Source organism: Cinclus cinclus, chromosome 3 (assembly GCF_963662255.1).
Source record: "Cinclus cinclus chromosome 3, bCinCin1.1, whole genome shotgun sequence".
NCBI lineage: Eukaryota > Metazoa > Chordata > Aves > Passeriformes > Cinclidae > Cinclus > Cinclus cinclus.
Genome location: NC_085048.1, coordinates 71,272,145 through 71,298,642, shown reverse-complemented (window position 1 = coordinate 71,298,642; position 26,498 = coordinate 71,272,145). Strand labels below are relative to the sequence as shown.

The window sequence follows — 26,498 nt, the reverse complement described above, 5'->3', positions numbered from 1 at the left end:
TTGTTCATTAGGTCTGAATCTAGAGAAACAAAACCCTGTCTGTCTCAGTGATCTGGGACAGCAGGGAATGCAAAGCTAGCCTAAAGCCATCTGTTACTCTGCAAGAAAGGTCTTAGAAAACAAAGCCAGACCGTTGATTCATTATAAAATAGACATAATTTATGAAGATTATCATGGAAACAAATCCTATGAAGACCTCTTCAGTCCCTATCTGTTATTACTGTTATTTTTTAAGTCAGCACTGGTTACCCACACCACAGAAAAAATACTGTATAAGTCACAGATGTAAAACTTCATCTGCAGAGATCAGGACCTTACCAACGGATACATTTAGTTAATCTAAAATAATTACAGTTGTTCTTCTGTAGCATGGTTGGTGTGGGTCAGTCTCAGACTGCCTGGAGGGAAATGGCCCCATGCAAGTGTTCACTGTCTCAGAGGCCACGTGTTTCTCTGAAGATGATGAGTTTGTACTCTGTGCAACTCTGCAGAGATGGGCCTGTGGGACATTCTCTGGCTACACAGCATAATGTGAAGCAGAGGGACTTTGTTGGTAGCAGGGGAAGGACTAAGAAAAGGTGAGATGCAATAATTTTTCCCTAAAGTGTATCTCTGATGAATGTCAAACCTTAGCTTAAGCATCCTTCTATGGAACCCTGGACCTGGGACCACAGCTATTAAGTAATTAATTTTCATCCGTACAGTCCCTAGTCTTTCTTTGTCCAGAGCTCACCAGACTGCAATTCATGTGGCTGTGACAGAGTACTTGTCATGTAGCCACATATTATGCCGGGAAATAAATACCAAACTGAACAAGTTTTATGCAACTTTGTATTTTCGAAAGTACCTTACAGTAATCAGTAGCCAAGCAGCAATAAAGACTTTTAATCACTGTAGTCTGTGCTATACTGAAACTAAGCAATCCTATTTCGTAAAAATCTGTGGTCACTCAGGGACAAGAGTTTCAGCCTGCTTGAGAGGCAGGTGTGCCCCATCCAAATGCTCAGTGCCAAATCCAGTATCAGGCTCAACCAAACACACACGATCTGACACTTGAACTCATCCACAGGGCCAGGGAACAGAAAGAGGGGTCAGCATGCTTGTATCTCTGCAGGAAATCTCCTGGTGAAGTTCGCATGTGAAGGGGACCTCAGCTCTTGAGGCAAAAATCTTGGCAGCAAAGTCGCAAGAAATTCCTGGCATCCAAATCAGACTTCTTCAGATGTTCATTGCCAGGTTGATAAACTAGTATCAGAAAAAGATCAACTTTACAATAAAGTATTTTAGGATCTTCTCCCTCTCCATGTCTTTCCCCAAATGAGAGCAAAAAATCCAAAGCAGTGCTTTGTTCTGAATTGACCCCAAGCAGGGAAAACGACCTTTGCTCACTTGGCTTTTTTTACATCCTATCATTAAGGAGAAACCTCAGCCAGCGGGAAGGAATAAGGCAAAGCTCTCCAAGCCCTAGATGCTGGAAACAGCAGTTACTTTATTTGCACCCCAGCCATCCACTGTGGGTTCCCACATTTCCCTGGAAATTCATTGTGCCTCACCCCAGGAAGCTTTGGCTTAGTGTGAAACAAGAGACAGCTCACAGCAACAGGGAGACAAGGAGAGCAAAAGAAAATAAGAAAACCTGTGCTGAGCAGTGTGAGAAGCAAATGATAGACATGCACAGGCAAGGCTAATCTGAATTCCTGGGGGATTCAGGGGGAGTGAAAGACCACCCCCCATCCCCATCTGCTCCTTCCTCTTTCCCCCACTGAAACCTGGCACCCAAGGAAGGAAAAAAAAGCAGAGAGACTAGAAAGGGGCATGGGAAGTTGTCAATATGCCACAGGCCAAGGAAGGAAAGAGATAGTGTGGAAAAGATTTAATGAATCAGTGGGCTGTAAAATTCCAGCCGTAGTGAAACCTATGGCAGATACCTCCCTGCACTCTCATGGACACTTGAAGTGTCATGCAGAAATACTCCAGCTCTTCTAAGAGGACAAAGCTCTGGAGAAACCCCATCATTTTGTCAGTGTTTATGAATCTGTGCTCATACCTCGCCTATATTCAGGTTAATGAACTCCTTGTTTTTCACACTGAGTGCTTGGAATACTCCTGAAATGAAAAGCAGGACACCAGTGCTATAAATACACCTCATTCATATTCATACACGAACTCTCCATCCCACAGCGGCAGTGGCCATGCCAAGGAGAGGGAAGCCCTGGTGCAAAGGCAGATTGCTTAGAATTGCTTGGTGGTGGTAGCTTGTCTGAAAAAACGAAGTCTTTTCAAGAGGAAAAAGTCCTTGCTGACTTAAGGCCTTTATGCAAGGCTCACTTCAGGACTAGTCTGGAAGAGGTGTCCTGAATGTGCTAAACAGTCAGATTTGGAGGATACTCTGAAACCAAGCCAAGCAATTTGCATTTCTTTATATATCTTATTTAAATTCTATCTCTCAGAAATAGTTCTATTGCTACAGTCAAGAGAGAAAGTAAAGAAAAGAACAAAACAAAAAAAAATCAGTGAAGAAAGATGATTTTTTCTTCTCATAGAGTGAATTGGGTTTTATTTGAATTTGGAGCCATACTAATGATCACTTTATCTAGCCATTTATCTAGCCTTCTAACCTATCTGTACTGCTGCTCCTTTGTCACGAGAGTGACCCTGTGCCAGCAGTGAACTGAGAACTTGGATGCCTTGATGTACAGGGAACTACATCTGAATCCAGAAGGGAACATGTTATATAAAAGGTACAAGAGATACCTGCCCAAGCTCATGCCAATTTTCCTTTTCCATGAGGCACAAGTAATATTTGAACCTTGAACTTGTGTGATTCCAAATTAAGCTCCTGGATGAGCCACAAGAAGGGCTACAACATGGACTTTACCAGCATTCTTCACATACCTTCAACATTGCTGCAGAATTTATGTAGGAAGCTCTATTCACATGGGAAATTTTCCATTAGCAGCAGAACATTTTTCACTTACAGGAGAAGAGCCATCCCAAATGCAAATGCTAAACATAGCTCCTTTCTGTTTGCCTCATACTTGATCTCAGATAGTGTACAACATGCTCAACAGCTGAAAGCAGAACAATTTCTTTTTCAAAGGGGATGAAATTCCAGAGGAAGGAGAAGATACTCACGACTCGCATTCTCCAAGCGTATTAGGCAGTTCAGAAAATCATCAAAATCAATCTGGAACTGCTCATCAGCATACCGGAGGACAATCAGTTGCAGCAGGTAATTGTTGAGCTGGTATCCTTCCCAATGACACAGACAAAGAAAAAGTGAGCAACCTCACACATCAGGGGGAATCTACAGATCTCTGTTAACTGACTTGAAAACCATTTAATGGGAGGATACTCCGTGGCACACACATCCATCCAGAAAGAGATCTAACCACAAAGTTCCTTAAGTTTGCAATGAACAGCAAAGTCTGAATGAGAGATTTTTCAAGCAGTGCAGTTTCTGGTCCATGCACACTCTGGATGCATGAGAGACCATTCTGTCTTCTTGAATTTGGGGGGATTTCTCTGAAATTATCTGCTTTCATAAAAATAATTTGTGATGAAATACTAATGCAATGATTGCTCTTCATAGCAGCTCACTCACTATTCCTTCAACCCTTGGATGTAGATGGACTCTGAAGTGGTGTGTTTCAGGATCTAACCCTGCACAGGTTTAAACCCTGCTGAGTTTAACAGAGCTCAATAAAATACAGAGATTGCTCTGACTGCCTACCCTCAGGGTCTGGGAGGGCCTGGGGCAAAATTACCCTACTCAATGTGCCTAGGTTCTCTCTGGAGTTTAGACCTCCCTGTTCAGGAGCACCTGGCCTGTGTGATTGTCCTCTTCACCCACACTGATATGCCCAACTGATTTACCAGATAAAATGCAGTGCTTGTCTTACCTGCAGCTTTAAGGGCACCACGAAGCTCATAAGAGGACATGGAGCCAGATTTATCAAAGTCAAATTGAAGAAAGATACTCTGTTATGAAAGGAGCACACAGAAAGCTCAGCACTGGCATGTGAAAGGGAGCACAGATATGGCATAGAAAGGCAAGGTGTTTATCTCCAGCTGCATAGTATAAGCATTTCAGAAAGCTGACAAGACTTTGGTTTAGATCCAGTCTGATTTTATAATGGAGGAGCAAATCTTGGTCCCACTTGCCTTTGTCATATGAACAGGTTGTTGTGACTTAAACGAGTACTGCCAAATCCAAGCATTAAAAAATTATGAGTTGCTCTTTATTGAAAATGTGATTTTTTAAAAAGTGATTTTAACTGGAAAGATGTATTGTTCTCTGTCTCTTAACTCTTAACTGACACATTCTTTTAATCTTCTTTTATGTTTTTCTCCATAGTTCTGAACACTAGAAACAAACTGTTTAACACAATATTAATATTGTAATTTACTCATTTGCTTTTAAGTATAAAAGATCTGAATAGACACATTCATGGTACAACCAAGAAAACTAGTCAAACAGTTTGAATTTTGACCCATATATTAAGCAATTTTCAATCTGGAGTTAAATTCCATCCTTTTATTGAGACAACAAATGCAACTCTCCTTTGGAATATGAATTATTTGGAGCTGTCGTCACATTCAGCTTAAAATTTTCCAGCAAATATATGTGCAAATCTTCCTACAGGATACAAGGATTTCTCAAGCCTCTTGTTAAAACACAGTGTGTCCTTTGTTAAAAGAGATGTGGCATTAGTACCCAGAAAAAGTGCTGGTCCTTTCTGAGGGGTTAGACAAGAAAAAAAGTGCTGCATATTTTGAATACTTTGGTGAAGTACGAATTCAGAAAAACCTATTAAAGGCCATAAGGAAACAATTATAATGTGTTTTGTTTGAATATTCCTTCAGAGATTGATTCTGCAAACCTACTTATTCTTACTCCCATATTCAGTGGCAGGGGAAAGTGCTCAAAATTAGAATCATAGCTTTCCCAGACTTCAGTACAGTTGACTTCTGAGAGATCAGTAATGAAAATGCAGTGACTTAGGAAATGATTGTTTCCTATTAGTCATGAATCATCACTTTCTTCTTCTGTACAACAGCAGTTATGGAAAATCCTTAAGTTTCCTTTTGATTGGCTTGCTTATAAGTGTCCATTGCATTCTTTATCCCAAACATAGTTGATTAGTTTACAAAAATCTCAGTTATTTCCAGAAAACCATTATGGTTTATCATCATGGAAAGCTAAGAATGTCTTTGACTATCCAAAACAAACCCTCTGCTTTAAAAACATTTGTTTTGTGTTAAAATTCATGGCTTCAACACACTGTTGTCTCCATTTTTGTCTGCATATACCTAATAAACTGTTCAGGAAGTAGCTAATTAAATGGAGGAAAAATTACAGTGGATAATGTCACTTACTATCCATTTCTTCATTTTTTCCCAGAAAACTCTGAACTCACTGAATTCCAGTTTCCCGTTGCCACTGGTCTGGTAATGTGAACTAAGGAAAATAACTTGTTATATGAAAGCCCAAATTAATTCTGAACTTACCAGAGTATCTCCTTTTAGCAGAAAACGTTGACTAGAAAGCCTATGGTGCTGCTGAAACTGGCATTGGGATTTTTCAAGAGGTGGAGCTCCAGCAGTTACAGTTATGCCTGTGGCTGTGATACTGCAGGAACATTATATGATATAAAAACACAGCTGAGCAATTCAGGCACTACATGAGGAAGAAAGGCAGATTATTCTAAGGCAAGTTTTGGATGCAAAAGGGATATAAATGTTTCAGAGAATTAAATTACTTGATTAAAACAAATTGCTACTGTACCCAAAGGAGTTCGTCAACCAATGTGCTTTGAAGTATTTCTGTCTGGAGACCAAGATCTAGAAAGTGCAATGGCTTAACCAAAACTTAATGTGAGTAGTGGGGTGAGACTGGCAAAATCTGGTCCATATGGTCTGAAATAAATGCCTGTATAGCAGTTCTAGGAGGCAATGATGGAATCTGCCTGGTCTTTCCTCTGCCTCAAGTGAGTTATTTCACTAAGTTACTGATGCCCCCAAGCATCAGTTATTTGAACACTTTCAGGATGAGGCACCTGCTCTGCAATGCTAAATAAGGAATAGTCTCATTCCCCTTCCTTTTTCCATCTTGCCAGGACAAAGCCCTTGCTCAGATGGACACTGGCTCAGCAAGCATTCACAAAGGTCAAAATGTGCCAAGCAGGGTCCACCTGACACCTGCTGTTATTTGAACACCTGCACTAGTGACATTATTGAGGGCACCCACAGACCCCAAGGATATTTTCACTTCTGCAAAAAGTTTTTTTTACCCAGCCAGATTCTCCTTCCCAGGATCATGTAGAACTCTGTCCCTGCTCCTTACCACAACGTGGTGACCATTGCCAGGGAATTTAGAAGCATGTGACACAGAGGAGACTGTGCCAGCATTGACTTGGGTTTGCATTTTTATGGTTTTGCTCCTCCATTGTGCTCCAAATAGCATGTCCAGAGTGGGATGATTGTGTCTGCGTTCCTTGTGCTCTCAAAGCAGAGGAAGAGATGTGTCCCCATTTATTCAAAACTATGCAGAGATTTGCTTGGAAGCATTGCAAATGATGGAAACTATTCAGTTGTATCCTAAATAGTAAACCTAAAACTGCTGCCATGCTCCAGGGTCAAGCACAGGCCCTGGCTCTGTGCCAATACCATGTAAGGATGAGAGGTGAACATGGACCAGCTCCCTGCTGAGGCTTGGTTTTTAAGCAAGGAAATTTAGGACTGGTCCCCTGTTTCTCACTGCATGTGTAGGGTGACTAATCTGTATTGAATTTCAATATTATGAACCAGCTTTAACAGGATAATCTTTTTTTTCTGTTTTGGTTTCTCCCTTAGAAGTGTTTGAATGGATGTTACCTCTATCATGGACTGACACAACAAATGCAAAAGACAGCTCAACAAGCAAGACATAACCCAAACTTTAGATACATGCCTTGGTAGGACAGTTTTGTCTCATGTGTAACAAAATTGGTTTTTTTGGGAAAGCATACTGCAAAAGCAGATTTACCTGAGGAGAAACCATGCTTAGTAAACTCAGCAGGAGCCAGAGCTCTGCAAAGGACAAATCTGGTGGGGAAGCACCAGGGCTGTGATTTGCCTCATCTGATGCCTGAGCAGTCATTTAGCACCCCTCAGTTAGGTACATCCAGAACAGTTCATTACACCACCCCTTTAGCTGTCTACAAAGGAGGTCTAGAAAGCTGGCTTAGATGTAGACACCTACACCACAAATGCCTAAATTTGGATAGACAACTCTCACCCACGTGTCTGTTTCCTGGAGTCCCAGGAACTAGCTGAAAGACCAGATTTTCCGGTTTTGAAACTGGCTGTCAAAAAAGAGCTTTGATATTAGCAACTTTCACCACTGCTGATTCTTAATTTCTGACCCATAATTTGCATGTACTACTCTGTCTGGTGGATTTAGCTCCCCAGACAACAGACTTTTCTTGAGTTAAGTCTTCTACATCTCTTTCAAATAAACCACACCTTGAAAAATGCACTGTTCCATACAGAAGTAGCTTGAGATTGACTTCCAAAGGTGGTCAGCATTAAAACATCTGCCTCTAAGTCTACAAACACAATTTGTCCTGAAACTCCTAACCCTAAATTTCTAAAATAAAAATCAGGATAAAACAGCCATGTATGCTTGTTTCCTTTGGGTAGTGATCTGCCATGATATTACCAAATCCATTTCTGACATCCTTGACATATAATGTAATGGACAATTATATTAATTCTTCATTTAGCCTGCCAGGCACATATTTGAAAGGATACATCCATAAGAGAAATTATATTTCGGCATGAAATGAGACTTAAGTTCTTGAATTTTATGTTCTTTGCTGAAAAAGAGCAACAATAGGAAAGAAATTATGGGCAAAGCTGTCTTTGATAATCAGAAAGGAGAAAATAGGACTCATGAACAGAGATAGATGACTCATAGTCCTCATTGTGGGAGGGCCTGTGAACTGGAAGATGAAGGCAGCTCTCACTACAGAGAAGTCTCAGTCCAGAGAGAAGATTAATTTACTGGGACATGACAGGAAATACTGTCCTTGATTTGTAAATCAGGAGATGAGGTTCAGGGAATGACAGGTTTTCCCCTGTAGCAGGATCAGGAGCTACATCCAGGTCTTAAAAGTCCCAGCCTAGTGCCTGTCCCCACAGCAGAGTGGTAGTGCAATAGAGATCTGGCCTCACTGAGCTGACATGGATCATGCTGGAGGCAGGGCAAGCTTGTGGTTAGATCATGGACAAAATGTTTTCCTGACTCTTCCCTCTCTGGCTCAAGGACACCAGGTGGGAACCATAAGACAGCCGTTAATTTTCCATATGTAAATGAACGAAATGGCAGCTTTTACAACACTCTATACAACCCTTAACTTAGAAGTTGTCAGCACTTACTTTTTTTTAATACAGAATTCAGAACATATTCAAGTTCTTCTGCGGATATCTCCATGTCCTGCAGGAAAAAAATAAAAAAAATGAAGCATCTGTTACTTGAATGTTTCTGTAATCAGTCATACCAAAAACCTCAGAAAACACCAACATCACTCATCTGTACTTTCCTGCAACTCAGAAAAAAAGAGAACCATACAAACCCCGGAAAGAAGATAAAAATTTAAGATAAAAAAGATAAAAAGTTAAAAAATTTACGCTGCTGTGAGTAATCTGTCTGAAGGAGATCTCAAGCAGGAGCTGTTGATTCAAAGAAAACTCAACTCCAAGTGAACATTAAACCAGGTAGGCTCCTTCAGAGCTCGAGTTCTAGCTTTGGTCCTCCTGCTTGCTCACCAGGGACTGCACCCTTACCCATGGAGCCATAAGACACGGTGACATCTGGTGCCCAAACAACACACTACAACTAAGCATACTCCCAAAATACGTTAGGCTTGTTCCATGTGGCCCTGGATAAGGGCAGAAGTGTTTCCCCTCTTTTTACAGCTTGCTCTGATCCGAAGTGTTTTGCACTCACTTGTCCTGAAATCTGCTCAAACAGTGCCCGGAACTGCTTTTCTTCTTCAGTTTCTTGTGGGCTTGGGGCTGGGTGTAGAGGCTGCAACATCAACCACACAAGTCCTTATAAGAATTGTAAAACATTATATTTCTGCTGCAAACAGCCCCTCTGTGCACCCCGGACCACTGTACATCTTAAAATAAGGGTACACATGTTTCTGGACTCTGCCAGATCTGAGGCCTCCCAGCCACCTCTCTACCCGAGGGGAGTCTCATGCTCACATTTCCTTCGCCTGGGCAAGTGCATAGTGTGCCACTGCCTTGGTAAAAACCAAGAGCGCCCATCCTGGAAAACACCTCTCTCCCCTTTCATCCTACCCTGCACCATTCTCTTTCCCTGGCCTTCCAACAACCACAGCACTCTTGAACTCTCTTCTGTAGCATAATCCTGGGACCTCTGGCCCTTCTTGAGAGCATCAAACAGAGGTGGCTGCACTTCAGCATATTCCCCAGCACAGATTTGTTTTGCTGCAGAAGATAGCCCTGAGATCCCAAAAATGAAGATGTCATTGCTAGCTGGATCCCCAAGGAAGAGTATTACTAAAGAGGGACAAATTAGATCTTGGCTTAGCTTGTTTCTATGGAAAGGCACATCACAATTAATGGCTTATTTTGTAGGGATACACTTAAACAGGAGCTGACTCAGACTCAGCTACAATTAGTGCTCAGCAGGGAGACCAAGCCATTCACAAGCAAAAAGAATTCAATCATTTCAGTAGGCACGTGCATGTGTAAGCATTCCCTCTCAAGTCCTGCAGATACTGAGAAGTAAAATAAAGATATTTGTATGCAAAATTAATGTATGTCTATTAGATCTATTCTCTTCCTTCTTATTTTTCACAATAAATAAAATTTTAAAAGATGTGAACCGCTATGTGGCTCACCCACTGCCCACGTGGTGACTGACACTCACCTCTAGTGCTGGCTGGCACTGACTGCCTTCAAGGGGATGTGAAGCACAACGATTATGATTTCAATTGTTACAAATTTTACCATATTATTGTCACTCTTTTGCCATATTCAGCAGAGCTTAGCATTTCAGTGACATACACAAAACTGGCAATTGTGAAACATTCCTGTGAAATGAATATGGTTTAGCTGAAGACAGTAAAAGCAATGTGTGCTGGCTTCTGCTGAGCTATTCACTTGCTATTTTAACTCTGTAGACTTACCTCAGGGAGATCAATGGCAACATTTTCATCTAGATCCCTGGAGAAAACAAAACCTTATTTGGTATCTGAAGGTATTCAATAACTACTTGGGGTTGAAGTTTGCTTATTACCCTTTCCCCAGTGAATGATAAAACAGGTTTTTTATTTAACAGGTTTGGTTTAGCTAAAATTCATCAATCAGACTTTTGCACTGTTTAAATTTTGGTACAAGCACTTAAAACAGACATTAGGCAGGACTCAGGGAGGACACAGCTGTGCATATCATCTGCTAAAGAATTAATCTCATCCTTTATTCATTATTCATTGTGAACTCATTTTTTCCTCAGAATGCTTTTTTAAACACAGAGTTGTCTTTTGGACAAACTTTGGGAGGAAACAAACAGGTAGCAAACACTGCTGTATTCACAGAGACCCAAACAGTGCCAGGCAGCTAGCAACTCTTCCCTGTCAAACTTCCAGAAGATTCATCATGGCATGCCCTTTTTCCCAACCTTCTCAACTCCTCTCCAGAAAAAGTCAGGTTTAGCAAAAATGGGCAAATAAAAAAAACCCAAAAAAACCCAAAACAAAACAAAACAAAAAAACAGATGGATAAGAACTTTCCATGCTGGGTCTCTGCTTTAGGGCTGGGTGCCTGGCAGCCACACTCTCCCCAGCAGCCAAAAACCCCATGTGCAGGGAAGCACTAGAGGGCCCAAAGCCTGTTGTTGACTTACTGAATGATGGCCTTCTTCTCAGAGAAGATCCTCAGGCAGAAATCTGCCTCCTGGTGTGGCTCAAATGTGGTCGGAATAAGAATGTAATCACCTGGTGGCAGCTTGAATCGGTGGGATACTTCCCTTAAATTGATATAGGTTTTGCTCCTGGCCTTGGAGGGGTGGAACCTGAAGAAGTCTTTGCCCAAGTGTCCATCTCTGCCAGGGCTCTAGGAGGGGAAAAAAAGGCAGTGCTGCACTGGCCAGGGTGTGCTGAAAGCCATACCCACACCTTTCCTAATCACAGAGCCAAATTCTTCCTGGCACAGGTATCGCCCCAGGCTGGGATCCTGACTCTCCTTCCTTCTCCCAAGTGCTTACAGCAATTTAGCTCCCACCTTATGGCAAGGACCCATTACCACTGCCATTTCTCACCCAGAAGGCAATATCAGAGTACTCTGGGACATTCACTGCCATTAAAAACCACCATCCCAGATAGGGTGTTACTGAGCAGTGACAACAGGTTGACCAACCTCAACCTCACTCAGGGACAGTGAGTGATGTGATGTGCTCAGGATGCTCAGAACAAGCAATATTCCCTCTTGCTGAGCCAGGCAGGGGGTGACAGAATCATGGGACTGAGGGTTTTTTTCCTAGGAACCTATGGCCCCATGGGGACACCTAAATCCTCCTCTGAGAGGACTCCATCCTCCACGGGGCTTGATGTAACTGAGAAGGTTATTTTAAGAGCAAGGGCCCTAAAAATGGGGAAGGGACACAAACCCAGAGAATGTTCCAAATACCAACAGTGCAGCTCCTGTGCTGTAGGAGCAAAGGAGTACCTCATAAATAGAGTAGCCAATGGTCAGCATTTCAGCTCCAAGCTTCTTGAGTTTGCGGCGACCCTTTTGCATGAGTGCTGCTATGAATGTGCACTCATCTTGTCCATTGTCCTTCTCTGTCAAATGCAGCTTGATTTGTGGATTTGTCCAGAAAGTCTCTGCCAATGTAAAGAACACCTGAGAATTTCTTGACTCAGAATAATAAACCACCACTACTACTATAAAAATACCCCCACCAAACCAAAAAAAGGTAATTAAGCTGAGGTTTCACTCAAACTTAGTTTTTCAATTAATCATTATGCTTCTTTCCACTAAGCTTTGCAAAAAACAAGCCAAATCCCAAAGTCCTTCATGGAACTAGATGTAGGAAAGACTTTAGGCCTGGTGACTTTATTAAGTTACCATGTTCCAAATGAAGTTGTCAGATGAAATTTTGTTAAAATTACATAGCTACAATGATCCCACAGCGCTGGTGCCAGTGCACACTAACACTGTTTGGATCCATGACACAGCTTCAGAGGCACATAAACACGCAGGCTGAGCTGGGCTTTTTGTCTCATTTTACACTTGCTGCTGCAGTTTAATTGTCTTATTTGAACCTAGTCCTGCTCATGCAAATGTCATTAAGGGGTAAATCATATCCAATGAACCTGAGAGCAGAAAAGGCAGCTCTTTCACCACAGAGTCTCAAGTGGGATGTGTGAATATTTATCACTTTGCTCATTGCTGGTTTCTTCATTCCAAAAAGACAGTTACAGGAAGGTCTTATCTTTAAAGTACAGCACCCTTAAATCTCATTTTTTGAGTTTCCTCATTTGTCCCTTTAGCTGGTTCTTGTCAGCTGAACTGTCTGGGACCCACAGGTCTGGCTACAGAGTTCCTCTCTGAAGAGCTATAGCTGAGGGTGTGTAAAGATATCAGTGTCTGCTTCCCATTTTCAAACTGATACGTATTTACCTAGGAAATTTCTACATCCTCCTGCAGTGGCTCCCCGGACCCAGCTTCCCTGGTGGATGGTCACTTCCCATTTGTGAGCAGTGCTGTCTTCCAGGGCATCTGGAGTCAGGTTGCAGATCTCAACTTTGTCAAAATGCACTTTGAAGTCCTCAAACTTCATCCTGAGCAAAAGACATCATAAGGAACAGGCAGACATTTGTTTTTGTGAAGGATGCCCAGAAGTATTTATCCCTCAGAACCCCAGGGCCAGATCACCAGTTCAGGTAGAGTAGTTTTAGTGACCATGGATATATGCCAGTGCACACCAGGAGATCATCCAGCTTTCACTCACTGTGGAGTAAAGCACAAGCATCCTTTTTGTCTGCATCTCATTCTGGCATCTCTTATACCTTTCTTTTACTCAGTTACAACTGCACCTAAGATGAAATAGAAGTGACACTGGCACAAAACCTACAATTGAGTTATTTCACCAACACCATCCTGGCCTTAATGGCTACATCTGTATTGCCAAGTACCAAAACCAAAGGATTGTCTGGCATGTGCAGGAGCTAAACCTTCACACAAATCATCTGTGTGTTCAGTGACAGGCACAATGATAGCACAACCAGTCACACATGGTGATAGATTAGTCAAGCCATGATATGATCACCTCTCTGCACTGCAATTAAAGTAACATTTGGGTCTCTGCTAAGGTTCCCAGGCTCAAGCTGCTCACTCTTCCCTCCCTTATGGGTGCCTGGGACTTGGTTATAGCAAAAATATACATCAAATGTGTGAGATAAAATGTGTTTGTACGTGAGAAATATCTCCAACCTGCCCTTGAAGGTAGCATAGACACTGCTGCCTGCTGCTGTGCCTCACAGATTGCGCTGCATGTATTTTATATCCAAGGTGGAGGTATTTACATGGCAACGGGAATGAGGGAGCAAATGTCACAATATGGGCAGTCTTGAGCTGCTAGGCTGGGCTGGTTGAAACTAGCCTGCTTAGCACATGGAGAAGCAGATACGCCAGGAGATTTTATCTACTGGGTACAAAGGCAAAAAGATATCAACAGTCCCGTTGGCCAAGCAGTCAGTTCAGGACTGAACAAACAGCCAAGAGAAGGGACAGCAAGAGCTAGGCACTGCTGGGCATTGGGTGCAGCCCTGAGCAAAAGGAAACTGTCCACAGAAGCTGTCTAAGAGAGAGCAGCTTGCACGGTGTGCACCACAAGGACGGGAGGCAGACATACTCTAAACCTGAGGGCAGCCTTGGTACACTGAACTTCTCTCTGTGAAAGAGCTGATGCATTAGACCTTTGTGAGGGCAATTTGGCATCTAGACATGTTATCTGCTCTGAATTGCTATCTGGAAGAGCCCCTTCTCTCCCTGGACCATAGAAATAACATATAGAAATGGATCTTCTCCCTAACACAAGGTTTTATAACTATATTTTTCCTCTGTGTCAGATACCTTACAACAAAATGGAGTATCAGGAGAGCAAAAGCTCTCCAAGATGCAAGTTTATCTGTAGCAGTGGCAGATAGGACCCAGCTAGCCCCCACTCTGCCTCATCCAACACAGCCAGCTCCATTTTTCTTCCCCATAACAAATAGATGTCTGCCGTGGTATTAATTTACACTTGCTATGGGCCATTTTTACTCTTGGCTTTGGTGTGGAAAGAAACAGCAGGTTTTGCTTTGCTGCCCTTTCTTGTCAGCTATTATCAGATATTGCTAGCCCTAGGCACTGCTAATTCTCATTCTGATGCTCAGGACATTAAAGAAGGGGCAGCATAGCAAAATCTGTCTCTAAATGTCTTGGTATCCCAGCCATACTATGCAATTTCAGGTTCTCTGGAAATGTGCTGCAAAGCAGAGGAAGGGGTTGCCCTTTATAGACTAGACTTCTAGGAGGTAAAATGTCTGTTCTGATTTCCCTAGAGCCGCTCTGGGTTTGTACTTAAGAAGGGAAAAAAAGGCTCTGATCCTCTGACCTTGGAAGGCAAGGGACTAGGATGAGTGAGAAGATGATTTCTTAGCCAGACACAAGATGCCCGTTTGCATCTATTAGAAGAACCTGGACAAGATCAATCTGAACTGCTAATACGTAGCCAAAATGTCTTTGGGGTAGTTAATGAGGTTAAGTGTCCTCAGCATGTCATCATGAAGATTTTCTTCAGTTCTCACAAGTCCAAAGAACAAAAGAGTCTAAAAAGGGATTTTTTTCCCTTTAATTTCACTGCTCAATTAATGCCCACTTGAACATTTTTACCTCCATCACATGGTCAAGCTTTAAATTCTGCCCTGCATTGAGATACTTGCTGGAGTTACTTGGGTTCTGTAAACTCTTTGTCTCCTTTACAATCACCACATAAGCTACAGCTGTGGCCAGGTCAAAAAACAGACAACAACCCACCAAACCCAAACAAACACAAAAGCTTTTTGAAGAAACTGCAAATGCCCTAATGTTTCTGCTATATCAATAGCAAAATATCTCAAAATATCTTATGTCAAAATACAGTAACAAAACAGCTATAGGACCTACTTCCCTCCAGTTATTTAAATTTATTATAAATCATTTTGTGTGATTTAACATGCTGCATTGTCTATCTCAAATAACTTCTCAGACTTGAAGTTGAACTTTGGTTTAACTTGTAGGCAAAATCTGGAATAGCTCCATTGTATAACTCTCTAGATTTACCTCAGTGTAGAAGAATTAAGCATCTGGCCCTAAAAAATATGACCCAACACATTGTCATAGCACAATCAATACAGGGGGGGATCATGTGCAAGTCAGCCATCTGCTCAGTCTGAGATCATGAATTTGGCATGAAGAACACTTCACACTTCTAAAGCAATTTCCACCATGTTGGTTTCTTTTTTCTTCTCATTTAATTTAATTTATTTAGTTTCATTTTGTTTATTTTCATCTTATCTTTTCTTCAAATTTTCAACAATTTTTTATCTTAGTGCTCTTTTATTTTATGCAACTAGTAGTACTGCTTCTCAAGACTCATTCTCTTCCAGTGCATGCCCAGAATGAATCTTGAAGGCATTTCATAGCTGATACATTGCCATACAATGCTGTCTTCTGTATATCCTGCCTTTGTTCATGGGAAGGATTTAAAAGGTGTTACATTCATGGGAAATAGACAGTATTTGAAATACCAAAGCCATTAACTAAACTGATTTTTGAGGGCTTTTGTATTAAAACAGATATAGGCACACATGAAACACAGAAAACCTTCTACCTGTCCTCTCTTAGGCAGAAACTGAGATTTTCATCACTCAAAGGCTTCTTCCTTGTTGTATATTTTGGTCACTTGCACCTTGATTTCTGGTTAGTCACACACTTTAAGAACCTGTGGCTTACCAGAACTCTCCATCATCCCGTGCTGCCTGTGACAGGCGTCTCTGCTCCGATGGACTGACAGATTGCCACTCTGCTGAGCTACAGAAAAACAAAACCAAGCTGTATTACAGGTATGTGGCAATTAATTTTCCCTGGCTCAGAATGACAGGCTGGACATAACAGTAGGCTGTTCTTCTCTCACATGTGTTTTATTTGTGCAGCTTACACAAACACAGTTGCATTTAAGAGGTTTTCTGATCCTGCTGGCAGTCATGGTCACAGAGACCCAGTTAATGCAGCCAAAAGCAGCACCAGGCCAAAGATCCCAAAGCTGTTCCAGAGTGGTCTCAATGTGAGTTATTGAGACTGCTCTTAGGTGTTTGGGTTAGAGATAATAGGGCTATTGGTAAACCTCAGGATGATGGCAAGTAAACACTCTTCTTAAATCTGTATTCCATCAGTGGCACCATCTTTTTCACTCTTGTTGCTAATTTAGGGCCAGAAGTTTTCTTCAAAATTGAGTCAGTGGGAACTGAATAGGTTCCTTTCCCTACACAGAGAGATTTGGGGGAGTAACTAGGGCCCCAGGATAAGTCTTTGCCTCCTTTTCACTCACTCCTTCAACTCCAGCTGTGGCACATCAAAACCAAACAAAAACCTGCTAAAGCTTTTCAGGAAACCTAGAAGTGCACTACTCTATTTCCAGTCTGACATAATAAACTTATGGAGTAGAAGGCACCTTGTGTTGTGGTTTTTAATTCCAGCAAACACTGCAAAATGTTAATACAGGCTCCTGTATTGAAAACCTCTGAAGTGCAGTCAGAGCTCTGCTTTGCAGAGACAGCCTTTTTCATGAACAGCATAAACTGCCAGATGTCTGTCCTGATCATAACCCCTCCATCGTTTTCAGATTTAAAAACACATTATACATGTCAATTATCCATGTTTTTATTCAAGATAAAGGATCTGAGCTGATGTGGATACATTTAATTTACTTCTGAGCCATGATAAGGACAGGGAAATTTAAAGTAGTCCTACAAATGATTACATGTTTCAGCAATATTAAAGGGCCAGGCAAGTTGTGCTTCCTCTCCTCTACATCTGTGTGAATAAAAAAAGCCTCAGTAGAAAAAGTGAAACAAAAATGAAACAATGCCTAGGGGCAAAAATATACTGAAAAGTGTGTGTTGGAGAGGAATGTAGTATTAATTTTTTACTGTGTATTTTTTCCATTTTGTATTGTTTGCACTTTGTTTACCATTAGTAGCAAACCCTGACTGATTTTCGGCCAATTCTGTTGTGTTTTGGAGTCCTTCCACAATTTTGGCATGGAGTGGGTCTCATTTAATGGCCATATATTAAGATATTACTTCTGATGTGTTCAGAAACCTCAATGAATAAACATAGAGAGATGCAAGCTGTTTAGAGAGGGTAATACACTATCATTTACTATCATTTTCAGCTTATCTGTTGTAGGACATAGTATGGATATTGTGCTGCAAGTACTACAGCAACAGTCTTGTAAATATTTAACCAAAAATATCACTCCAAGCGTATAACTTTTACAATTGGGAATGTACTAAAATTAACTTTGGGAATGTATTAAAACTAACTTATGTAATTTATATTAATGCATGATTACTGCTGATGTTAGGTTCTGGGCACTAAACAACTTGGACAGTATCCCTGCATTGTGCTGCTTTGAATAAGCTGTGGGGGAGATGCTGTAGGGCAGTAATACTGTTAGGCACATGCAAACTCTTGGTTTAACTTCCCCCTGGAGCAGCTGGGGCTGCAGTAAGCCAGCTGTGGAGCAGAGGCTGGGATTTGGCCTTTGCGAGGCCGGTGTGTAAGGGACAGTGCACCCACTTGTCACTCCAAGGGCCATTCCACTCCACCTGTCCCCATGGGTTCCTTATCCTTATCAGCTGCACTTGCCGGCCCCTGTAGCTCACCTGGAGAAGAAGGAAATAGAGAAAATATCAAGTGCCAGGATCTAGGGAGCAAGGTTTCTGCAGCGTGCAGAGGCTGCTGTTAAAGGCTGGGCAAAAGGTGCAGAGCGCCACAGACGCGGGAGGGGAAGTTGGAAGGGAATTTGGACAGCTACCCCAGGATAACTTCTCTCACCTGAGGCTGAGGAGACACTCCCTTATCCTTTCCCCAAGTGTCTCCTTGCCCCATGCTGCTGGACATACCTGCTCAATGCCAGTCACAGAGTACGCATGGCCTTTCACAAGGCCAAATGGGGTTCGGGCTTCTGACTCGGCAGCACTGCTGGTCTGCAATAGGAGAAAAAAATGTGAATGAACCTTTCTCTTCAGGGTGAGATCACAAGTGGTGCCACCTGGTCCCTTCCAAGCACCAGGCTAACCAGTGGCTAACCCATACTACAAACAGGGAACTTGTCTTTCTGCTCATCCATGGTGCAATGGTCCCTGTTTGGGAAAAAATATGGGGGGGGTTTACATGTTGCTCACTCAGAGCAAAAATGAGGTGATTCCAGGATGGAATTCCTCCTCTGCCCCTATGGGTGTTTTTCAGCACCATCTACATTTCTGGGATCTCAGTATTAACTCTCAGACTGAGATCAGGTGTTCACATGGTCTCATTTCTAGTAAAAAGGCTTTGATGGACAGTGATGGTGGTGAAGGGTCCCATCAGCCAGCTGAGTATCACGCTGCCTAGTTCAATAAAAATTAAACTCGTCTTTGCTGGCAGCAAACTTCATCAGGAGAAAAAGTGAAACTCAAACCAGAAAACATTGAACCACAAAGCTGAGGGCACCGAGAACTTGAGACCCCATTTCTTACTTACATCAATAGAGCAGCCCACCATTGAGCATCTTTTCAGGGCTTTTTCTAGTATTTCATAGAAATTGTCAGGGGCCGCCTTAACATCGTACATTTCTCCTATACCCCCGGTGAAATCCTCCATGGCCTCTATTGTACTACCACCTTTCAGAGACTCGTAGCTGCCATTCAACCTGGAAAACACATGCTGGCTGTGAGAATTGCTTTCAAGATATCCATACCTGAGAACTTTCTCGCACATGTGTGGAATTGCAGCAATAGCACTGAAGTCAAAATTAGTACCCCAGAGTGTACCCAAGCAATAGCATCATGGTCATTCTGCTTCCCTTTTAAATTGCATTTTTAATTCATCCTTTTCTCCGTATCTCTAAAGCCTGAGGGTGTTCTTTCTTTAGTGCCAGTTGTCAGGCTGCCAAGGGCAGCAGCAAATGCTAGGAGCTGCTCACTAGAATTGTGAATACCATATGAACAAACTGTGAATAATGTATGCACAAGTAGCAAAGTATGTATGTGCAGTGGGACTTACTTGGCATAGGCTTTCTCTAGTAAGGCACTCCAAAATTCATTGAGTTCAGCTGAGTGCAGGAAAACCAGCCGGCCCTTGAAGGTGGGTAATCGGTCATCAATCACAACATCCAGCCACTCATTGTGCTGCCAAAACTGGTTAGAAAGGATGGTGCATGAGTTTGCTGACAGCACAGCATTTCCTGAGAGCAGGATTCTGGTGTCACAGCATTTCTAATTTTAAGTTAGTGACAAACATAGGCTTGATTAGAAGACATGTAAATCATCTGTTCCCACTCTGCCATGCGAGACTGCTCACTAGGAAGGGTGATCTGTCTTAAGGAAACACCAAGACTGAATGTGTAGTCCTGTACTGTAGCTCCTTGTCTGGAAAATATCACTCATGTAGCTATACAAGTGTTCACCACATAATTCAAGACTCCTTTAGGACACACATGTGTTACAGATCCCAGTTCAACTCTTTTAAGGACTTATATCCTAAGTGAGGTGTGTGTGAACAGGAAAACGTGAAATGATTTCTAATGCCATGTATATGTTCACAAAACAGGAGTGGCTGTGTTTATGCCTGTATGAGGCTGACATAACCCTCTAGTTTGTTTGTTAAAACATGAACTATGTAAGGTCAGCAATCTTACTTTTTTCAGTGTCTCCTCTGGCAACCTCATTGCAAAATAGACCATGAAATGTAATGACAGACATGTGTTCATTCTGTGACAGACATTCACCTTACCTGGAAGTGAAATATTCCAGCATAATCTGGCCCAAAATTTTGATCCAGTGGCACCACTCTTGCTAGTGTTCTTTCATTCAGTGTGAGAGAAGCTATGGCTGCTAGTAGCCAGCAGTCACCTGTGGATTGAGAAGGGGAAAAAAGGAGAAAAAGGGGCCAGAGGAGATAATATGACAGTTAGCTGCCACTTCCCCCTAAATCCAAAAGACACCCTGTGTGTCCCCAGAGAGGATGTCCCTGCCTGGCCAGGGCAGACTGTGCTTCAGTCTGGAGGTGCTGGTAGACAGAATATTCCCTTGGGCTCACAGCACCCTTGAGTGAAGATCCTTCCCTGATCCTGAATCCCACTGCACCAAGATGGTCCCTGGCATGGGAGGGAGCTATCCAAGAGGCAGCTGTGGGCCAGGTGAGGCTGGGCAGGACCTCTGCTCCCACCAGTGCAGGAGGGACAACCTCCCCTCCTGTGTGAGAACACTGCTGCTGCCCCTCACGGTGTGTAGACATGAACACACCCACCCATGGGAACAACTCACCAAGATCCCCTTGACAAATGTCAGTTCTGGTGGCTCCTCCAAGGATAAACTTGGGGTCTTTGACAATGTCCTGAAACAGTAAGACAGATAAATTACTTACAACGTGCCAGGAAAATATCACCATTGCTCTGAACCAGACTTGCAACAAACAAACCCTGTGTGCCACACAAGTTGTATTGTCCTGCAGCAGTGTTGCCACCAAAAAGAGCAAGATGGGGAATCCTTGCTAATTAATTACAGTGTAGAGCATTTAAAGAATCAACTATCCTCATTTTTTTCATAATTAGTTGGCTGCTAATGAAAGGCTGGCATTCTTTACTCATCTGCAGGCAATTGTTAAAATATCATAGCACAAACTCATCCAGAAGATTGACGTAAGGCGGCAGCCCCGGTCAGCAGGGTTTTTTGTTTGCTTGCTTTCCTCCAATGGCTGAAACAAATAAAATTGGCAGTTTACTTTTAACTGAACTAGTGAACCTTTATTTATTTATTTATTTACTTGCATGTAATGCCTGGAACACACAGTGTCTGACAACCACGAGACAATTTCCTCCTCAAAAAAGCAAACAGCAAAGACAGCTTCATTCCTGTTAATTTTTAGGAGGAGTCAAACACTACCCACCCTGGGTGGTCAGAGGGAATGATGGCATTACAGCAGTTCTCAAGCATTCATTAGACTGGCTTAGTTCAATTACTAGTACCGTGGCTGGATAGAAAAACTGCAGTGATAAACCAATAAATGTGTCAGGAATTCTGCCATGAACTGTATATTGAATGTAATTGATTAAACTGAATGGAAAAGGGGAGAGGAAAATATCTAATATATTAGTGGAGGAATATGCCTGTAGTTAATCAGTCTGTCCTGATACATTATTGCAGACCCTGTGGCATGAAGCAGATCCTTCTGCCTAAGTGGCAAATGAAACAAATTAATGGGGAGGATGGGGGAAATAGAAGAGCACAGTCAGTCATTTAATCCCTGTATTTGCCTAGATTAAATTTAGTTGCTCTGTGTTCCTATCACTGCATTTTCTCAGACAATAGGGCAGAATACTAATAGTTTTGTTCATCTTCCTGCACTTATTGCTGAAGCACCTGCTGCGGGCCGCTGCTGGAGCCAGGGCACTCTCCTCAGTGAGCCAGCACAGCTGCTGCGGAGCTCCCCCTGCAGCGCTATATTCAGGAGGAAGCTGGTTTGCATATTTTTGTTTGCCTTTGCTGGGGAGGAGGTGGTGACCAGGTTGTGCCTCAGCCACAGGTGCCCTGGGGAGGAGGTAGCGCAGAGCATCATATTCCCAGAGTGTGGAGCAAAGGGAAATCAAACAGCAGCTCCTCCTTACCTGGCCCGCCTGCTTGTTAAATACACTCAGTCTTGTTGGGACTGGGCATGGACAATAAAACCACAGCTAATTGCCTTTAGACATTGATATAGAAATGGCTGATAAAGTAGCTGATCCTCAACAACACAATTAGTTTTAGCACCATTGCTCTCAGGAGAGGTGATTTTCATTGCATTTAGCTGTTACCAAGAAGCCCTGTCTGTTAGCTAGGGACAAGATAAAAAACCTTTCCACTGACATGGGTTTGATTCATGACTCATTGTTTATTACACATCTCTGTAACTCACATATAGGAAAATGTGTTCAACCTCCTATGTCTAAAGTAATCAAAAATAACTTTTAAAAAAATCATTAAAAAGGAATTGAAAGGATGTTGACTGGACTTGTGCCACATTCTCTGCTGCACAAAAGAAAACACGCTACAGTTTTTGAGTGGGTGTTGCAAAAAAAAAAAGAATTAAAAGGACTTTCAGATCGTATAATAATGTATCAGGACTTTCAGCATGTTAAAGGACAAAACCCAGTATTCACACACAGCATGCAGTAATTTAAAGATTCACTTTAAGGATATTGCCTAGAAGTAGGAGGATTCAGTCTTCAAGGAGATGAAACAGTTACCCATGACTGCCCTGGTGCTGCATAAAAGCTATGTTTCTTTAAACCCAAAAGGAAGCAAACTGCATCCCTCTGCCTGTCTCACACTGGTAGAGGGGGTGCATAGAGACCTGAAACATGCTGAGAGTGAGATTGTTTAAGTGGTTTCTGTGATTACATTTCTCTGCCTGGTCCCAACCTGTCATACTGGTTGTCTGTGGCTGTTCATGCTAGGAATATTTCTTTCTTACTTCCTCCTGTAGACCGTAGACTCATTTGACATTGGTAAAACCTGTTTGTCTTTCCTTTTTTGGGCTGGGTTTTTTTCATTCTTCAATTCTTATGTCTGACTTTCCCAGACAGAGAGGAGAGGAGAGGAGAGGAGAGGAGAGGAGAGGAGAGGAGAGGAGAGGAGAGGAGAGGAGAGGAGAGGAGAGGAGAGGAGAGGAGAGGAGAGGAGAGGAGAGGAGAGGACCTTCTTCAAATTGTTCTAAAATTTTGATAAAGGACAGTTTCAACTTGTAATTAAAAAAGATTGCCAAACAAAATCACTAAATGTCTTTCTGAATTTTGGAGCACTTCACTTATGTAGAAAGTCAGATATTCACCTGGTGCAGATCCATGTAGCTCACTGATTGCAGTGGGAGATTTACAGATTAGTGCTACAAACTGAACTGCTATTAGCTGAAGGTGCTCATATTAGCTCATGGTGCTACAAACATGCATTTATGCAGATATATGCATATCAAAGTAATGATAAAACCTTCTCTACTCTCATTACTAAAGATTAAACTCTAACACATTGTAAATCAGAAGATGTAGATTATTTGTCCCTGCAATTACTCTCATGCACTGTGCTACACTTCGTCCAAGCTACTGTAAAATACTGGCGGGAGAGGCAGTAAAAACCAGCCACCAAGAAAAGAAGTTTGAACACAGATACCCTACACAGAGGCCATGTTTCTGTGCTCACCCTCTCCAGCTGTGGCAACTCACCTGGCACATGCCCCAGGCCCATGTTCCCTTTGCAAAGTAAAATTAGTTAAATTGAAATTGTTACAGCACCCCTATTTTGCTTCTGCTCCTGATGGATAATAGAACGAAACTTATTTAGCTTAAATGCTGAGGAGCCAGAGCACAGCATAACTAATACCCTGTCCTTACACATCCTCTCAGCCTCCTCTGAGTTTTATTTCTTGCTGTGCAGCTTACACAGGTGTGTGTGGGGAATTGAAGTGTAAAGGTAGATGCCATTTGAGGTAACTTACTCATCCTGGCAATGTTTCCAGTTCAACACACAAAGATCCTGAAGATAACAGACCCTTCTCCACTGCCCCTGTGTACCATACACAAGGGCACACAAGCTCTCAACCAATCCTGGTCACATTTTATACTAAATTTTAACTATTCTGAAGCTGTAAAAAGACAAATTAGCACCTAAGAGCTGGGCAAAGGAAAACCATTCTTCATGATTTAGTGTCACAGCCATGCACATTTTTGATGCCTGACAGTACTCTAGAGTCACCACACCTGAAGCATTTCTGCCTCACATCCCTCCTCTGTGTTGGGAGGGCAGCCCCACGGGCCACCTGGCTTTTTGGAGCACAGATAGGCAGCAGTGCCTGCGGGGGCTGCACTTAGCATGTCTAGGGATCTCCAATTTGTTTCATAACTGAAACTTGTCCAGGAGTAATAGCTTTAATTCTGCTCTGTATCAGCACTATGTTAACTACCAGATGCTGAAGCATTGAATGCTTAGCGCTGTGAATTAAGATAATTTAAACCCTTATTTAAGCTTACTTTGTTCTTTCTCTCCCTTGGTATCACTATCACCAACAAAAAAATTTTTATAAAGGAAGAAGCTTTCAGACTATGAAAAAAAACAGAATAAACATCAGTCGCTAGCAAAGAAATGCAATGTTGCCACATTCTTTCTGTGGTTATTAGTTACCTAGTGAAGCGGGGAGAAGGAACTGGGAGTGATGCTGGGTTTGTGATCTGAGAGCATGTGACTGGTGCAGCTTCAGGCTCCTACTGTGTTATTAATGACTGTTATGCAAGATGCATCAAGAGATACTCACTGAGCCCTTGGCTACTGCTGAATGGCTCAGTAACCACGGCATGCACTTGTAATCTCTCAACATTCCTTGACAGAAGTGAGCAAGTAAGTATAAGGCTCTTGTACTCTAAAAGTTAAAAGGTTTGAATTTTTGAAGTTTATCGAAATTATGAATTTCTTACATTAACAACACTCAATTTTACAGTTAGAACGCTATCATAATGTATTTTACCATTAATTCCCTGCACGGTCTCTTATTTTGGTCTTTTGCCTATCAATACTGTAAGAGAGAGGGTGGTTATGAATTCTCTATGCATGCACACAAATACACAAGCATAAGCGTGTCTGTACAAAGCGCTCCACCTGGAGCACGGGGAGAAGCTTTCCAGCCCTTTCATCCTGCAGCCTGAGCTCTTTGCGGGCAGCATCCCAATCCTTTTCCACTGCGCCTGAGGTGGGAAGGGTCTCCTCCCACACTTCATCTCCACATCTCCCTGAGCACTCCACGGGCTTGGTGCAACCCCGAGGCACAGCTGCCTGATTTTCGGGCAGGAACACAATGGCATACTCACCCCGGGCCTCTTCCAGACGAAGGGAATGGGTGGGTTTTCACTGAAGAAGAGAGACGAATTGCAGGCGGGGAAGTCGGGGTCCTCGAAGAGGACTCCCCTTTGCAGGCACTCCCGCTTCAGCTGCTCGTAGCCCTTTCCCGAGCTGTGGGTGCCACGGGCAGCCCCGGGATGCGCCGCTGGCCGCGGCTTCGAGTTCTGGTACAGGTAGGGCATGTCTGCCTCCCTCCTGCCCGAGACAAGGTTAGCTGGTGATGGGGCCAGAATGGGGGGCAGGACAGGTGGGCAAAGAGAGGGGAGCAAGAATACCTCAGGTGCCTCGTGAAGGAAAAGAGGGTGGAAAGGACCGTGCGGTGGGGGAGCCGGCAATATCCTCCAGCCCTCCTCCGTGTGACCTCCCTGAGCTTCTGCTGAGTGAGACTGAACTCCCGTGTGTGCTCTGCACAGCGCCAGAGACAAACACCCTGAAAGCAAACAGGGAGGGAAGGCGGCCGGTCCCGGACGCGCCGGAGCGGAGCGGGATCGGGAGCGGCCGGAGCTGCCCTGCGCTCCCTGCCCGGGGTGCCGGGAAGGGAAGGGAAGGGAAGGGAAGGGAATGCACGGCTCCGGCACCTCTCCGCGCCCAGCACGGCCCGGCGGGAGGCTGCCACGGCCCGGCGTGGCTTCGAGGAATGCAGAGACCAGCCAGGGCCATTGAGCTGAGCCTTAGAGAGAAACCAGAGCCCACGGCGAGCTGCGGCCGCGCTGCGAGCTTGCCTGGCTCTCGCAGGTGGGAGAGAACCTGACTGCGGCAGGGCTGCCTCGGCGGGCAGGCGATGTCCCCGCTGGACGTCGTGCAGGAGGGACAGCAGGGCCAAGAGATGGCCACGGCAGGGACCTGGGCTCAGAGGTGTGCACAGGAGGGGGGTGCAAAGGTAGTGGGGAGGACTTGGAGCAGGACACATCCTGGGCAAACACAGGAAGAGCATCAGAAAATGTTATCCTGAGGAGGGATTCTGATGGGTCACACACCTAGGGAGCTCTGCGAGCACTGTATCATGTGATTTTTAAAACGAATGCATACCTCCTTGTCACCGATTTCCAGGTTTCATGATCTTGTTTGTCTGACCATTGGTGAAGGGTCTGGAGCACAAGTCTTATGAGGAGCATCTGAGGGAGGAGCCTGAAGAAGGGGAAGCTCAGGGGGGACCGTATTGCTCTCTACAACCACCTGAAAGGAGGGTGTAGCCAGGTGAGGATTGGGCTCCTCTCCCAAGTAACGAGCAGTAGAGCAAAAGGAAATGGCCTCAAGCTGCACCAGGGG

General features: G+C 43.3%; 1 protein-coding gene across 3 annotated transcripts; it reads right to left on the bottom strand.

Moving 5' to 3' along the window:
- Window positions 1-1,218: 1,218 nt before the first annotated feature.
- Window positions 1,219-25,411, bottom strand: CAPN9 (calpain 9). 3 transcript variants are annotated; one of them, XM_062489143.1, is made up of 20 exons: window positions 25,199-25,411; window positions 20,634-20,703; window positions 20,101-20,219; window positions 19,372-19,505; window positions 18,850-19,018; window positions 18,231-18,314; window positions 17,905-17,990; window positions 16,057-16,134; window positions 12,700-12,860; window positions 11,743-11,900; window positions 10,922-11,130; window positions 10,206-10,242; window positions 8,993-9,073; window positions 8,422-8,479; window positions 7,795-7,859; window positions 5,380-5,448; window positions 3,903-3,981; window positions 3,136-3,252; window positions 2,048-2,106; window positions 1,219-1,245 (listed from the first exon to the last, which is right to left on the bottom strand). In XM_062489143.1, the coding sequence occupies exons 1-20, from the start codon at window positions 25,409-25,411 to the stop codon at window positions 1,219-1,221; spliced, it is 2,073 nt and encodes a 690-aa protein (XP_062345127.1). The 3 variants fall into 3 exon arrangements, with proteins under 3 accessions (XP_062345127.1, XP_062345128.1, XP_062345129.1); XM_062489144.1 differs by lacking the exon at window positions 16,057-16,134; XM_062489145.1 differs by lacking the exons at window positions 20,101-20,219; window positions 20,634-20,703.
- Between the last annotated feature and the right edge of the window lie 1,087 nt (window positions 25,412-26,498).

What these genes read in the sequence shown, in the direction of transcription:
- CAPN9 (XM_062489143.1), bottom strand. Translation starts at nt 25,411, where the DNA reads ATGCCCTACCTGTACCAGAACTCGAAGCCGCGGCCAGCGGCGCATCCC. An exon ending in TCGTCTGGAAGAGGCCCGGG is followed by an intron (nt 20,704 to 25,198) that starts GTGAGTATGCCA and finishes TTACTGTTTCAG; the next exon opens with GACATTGTCAAAGACCCCAA. An exon ending in AATGGCCCTTGGAGTGACAA is followed by an intron (nt 16,135 to 17,904) that starts GTGGGTGCACTG and finishes GTTTTTCTGTAG; the next exon opens with CTCAGCAGAGTGGCAATCTG.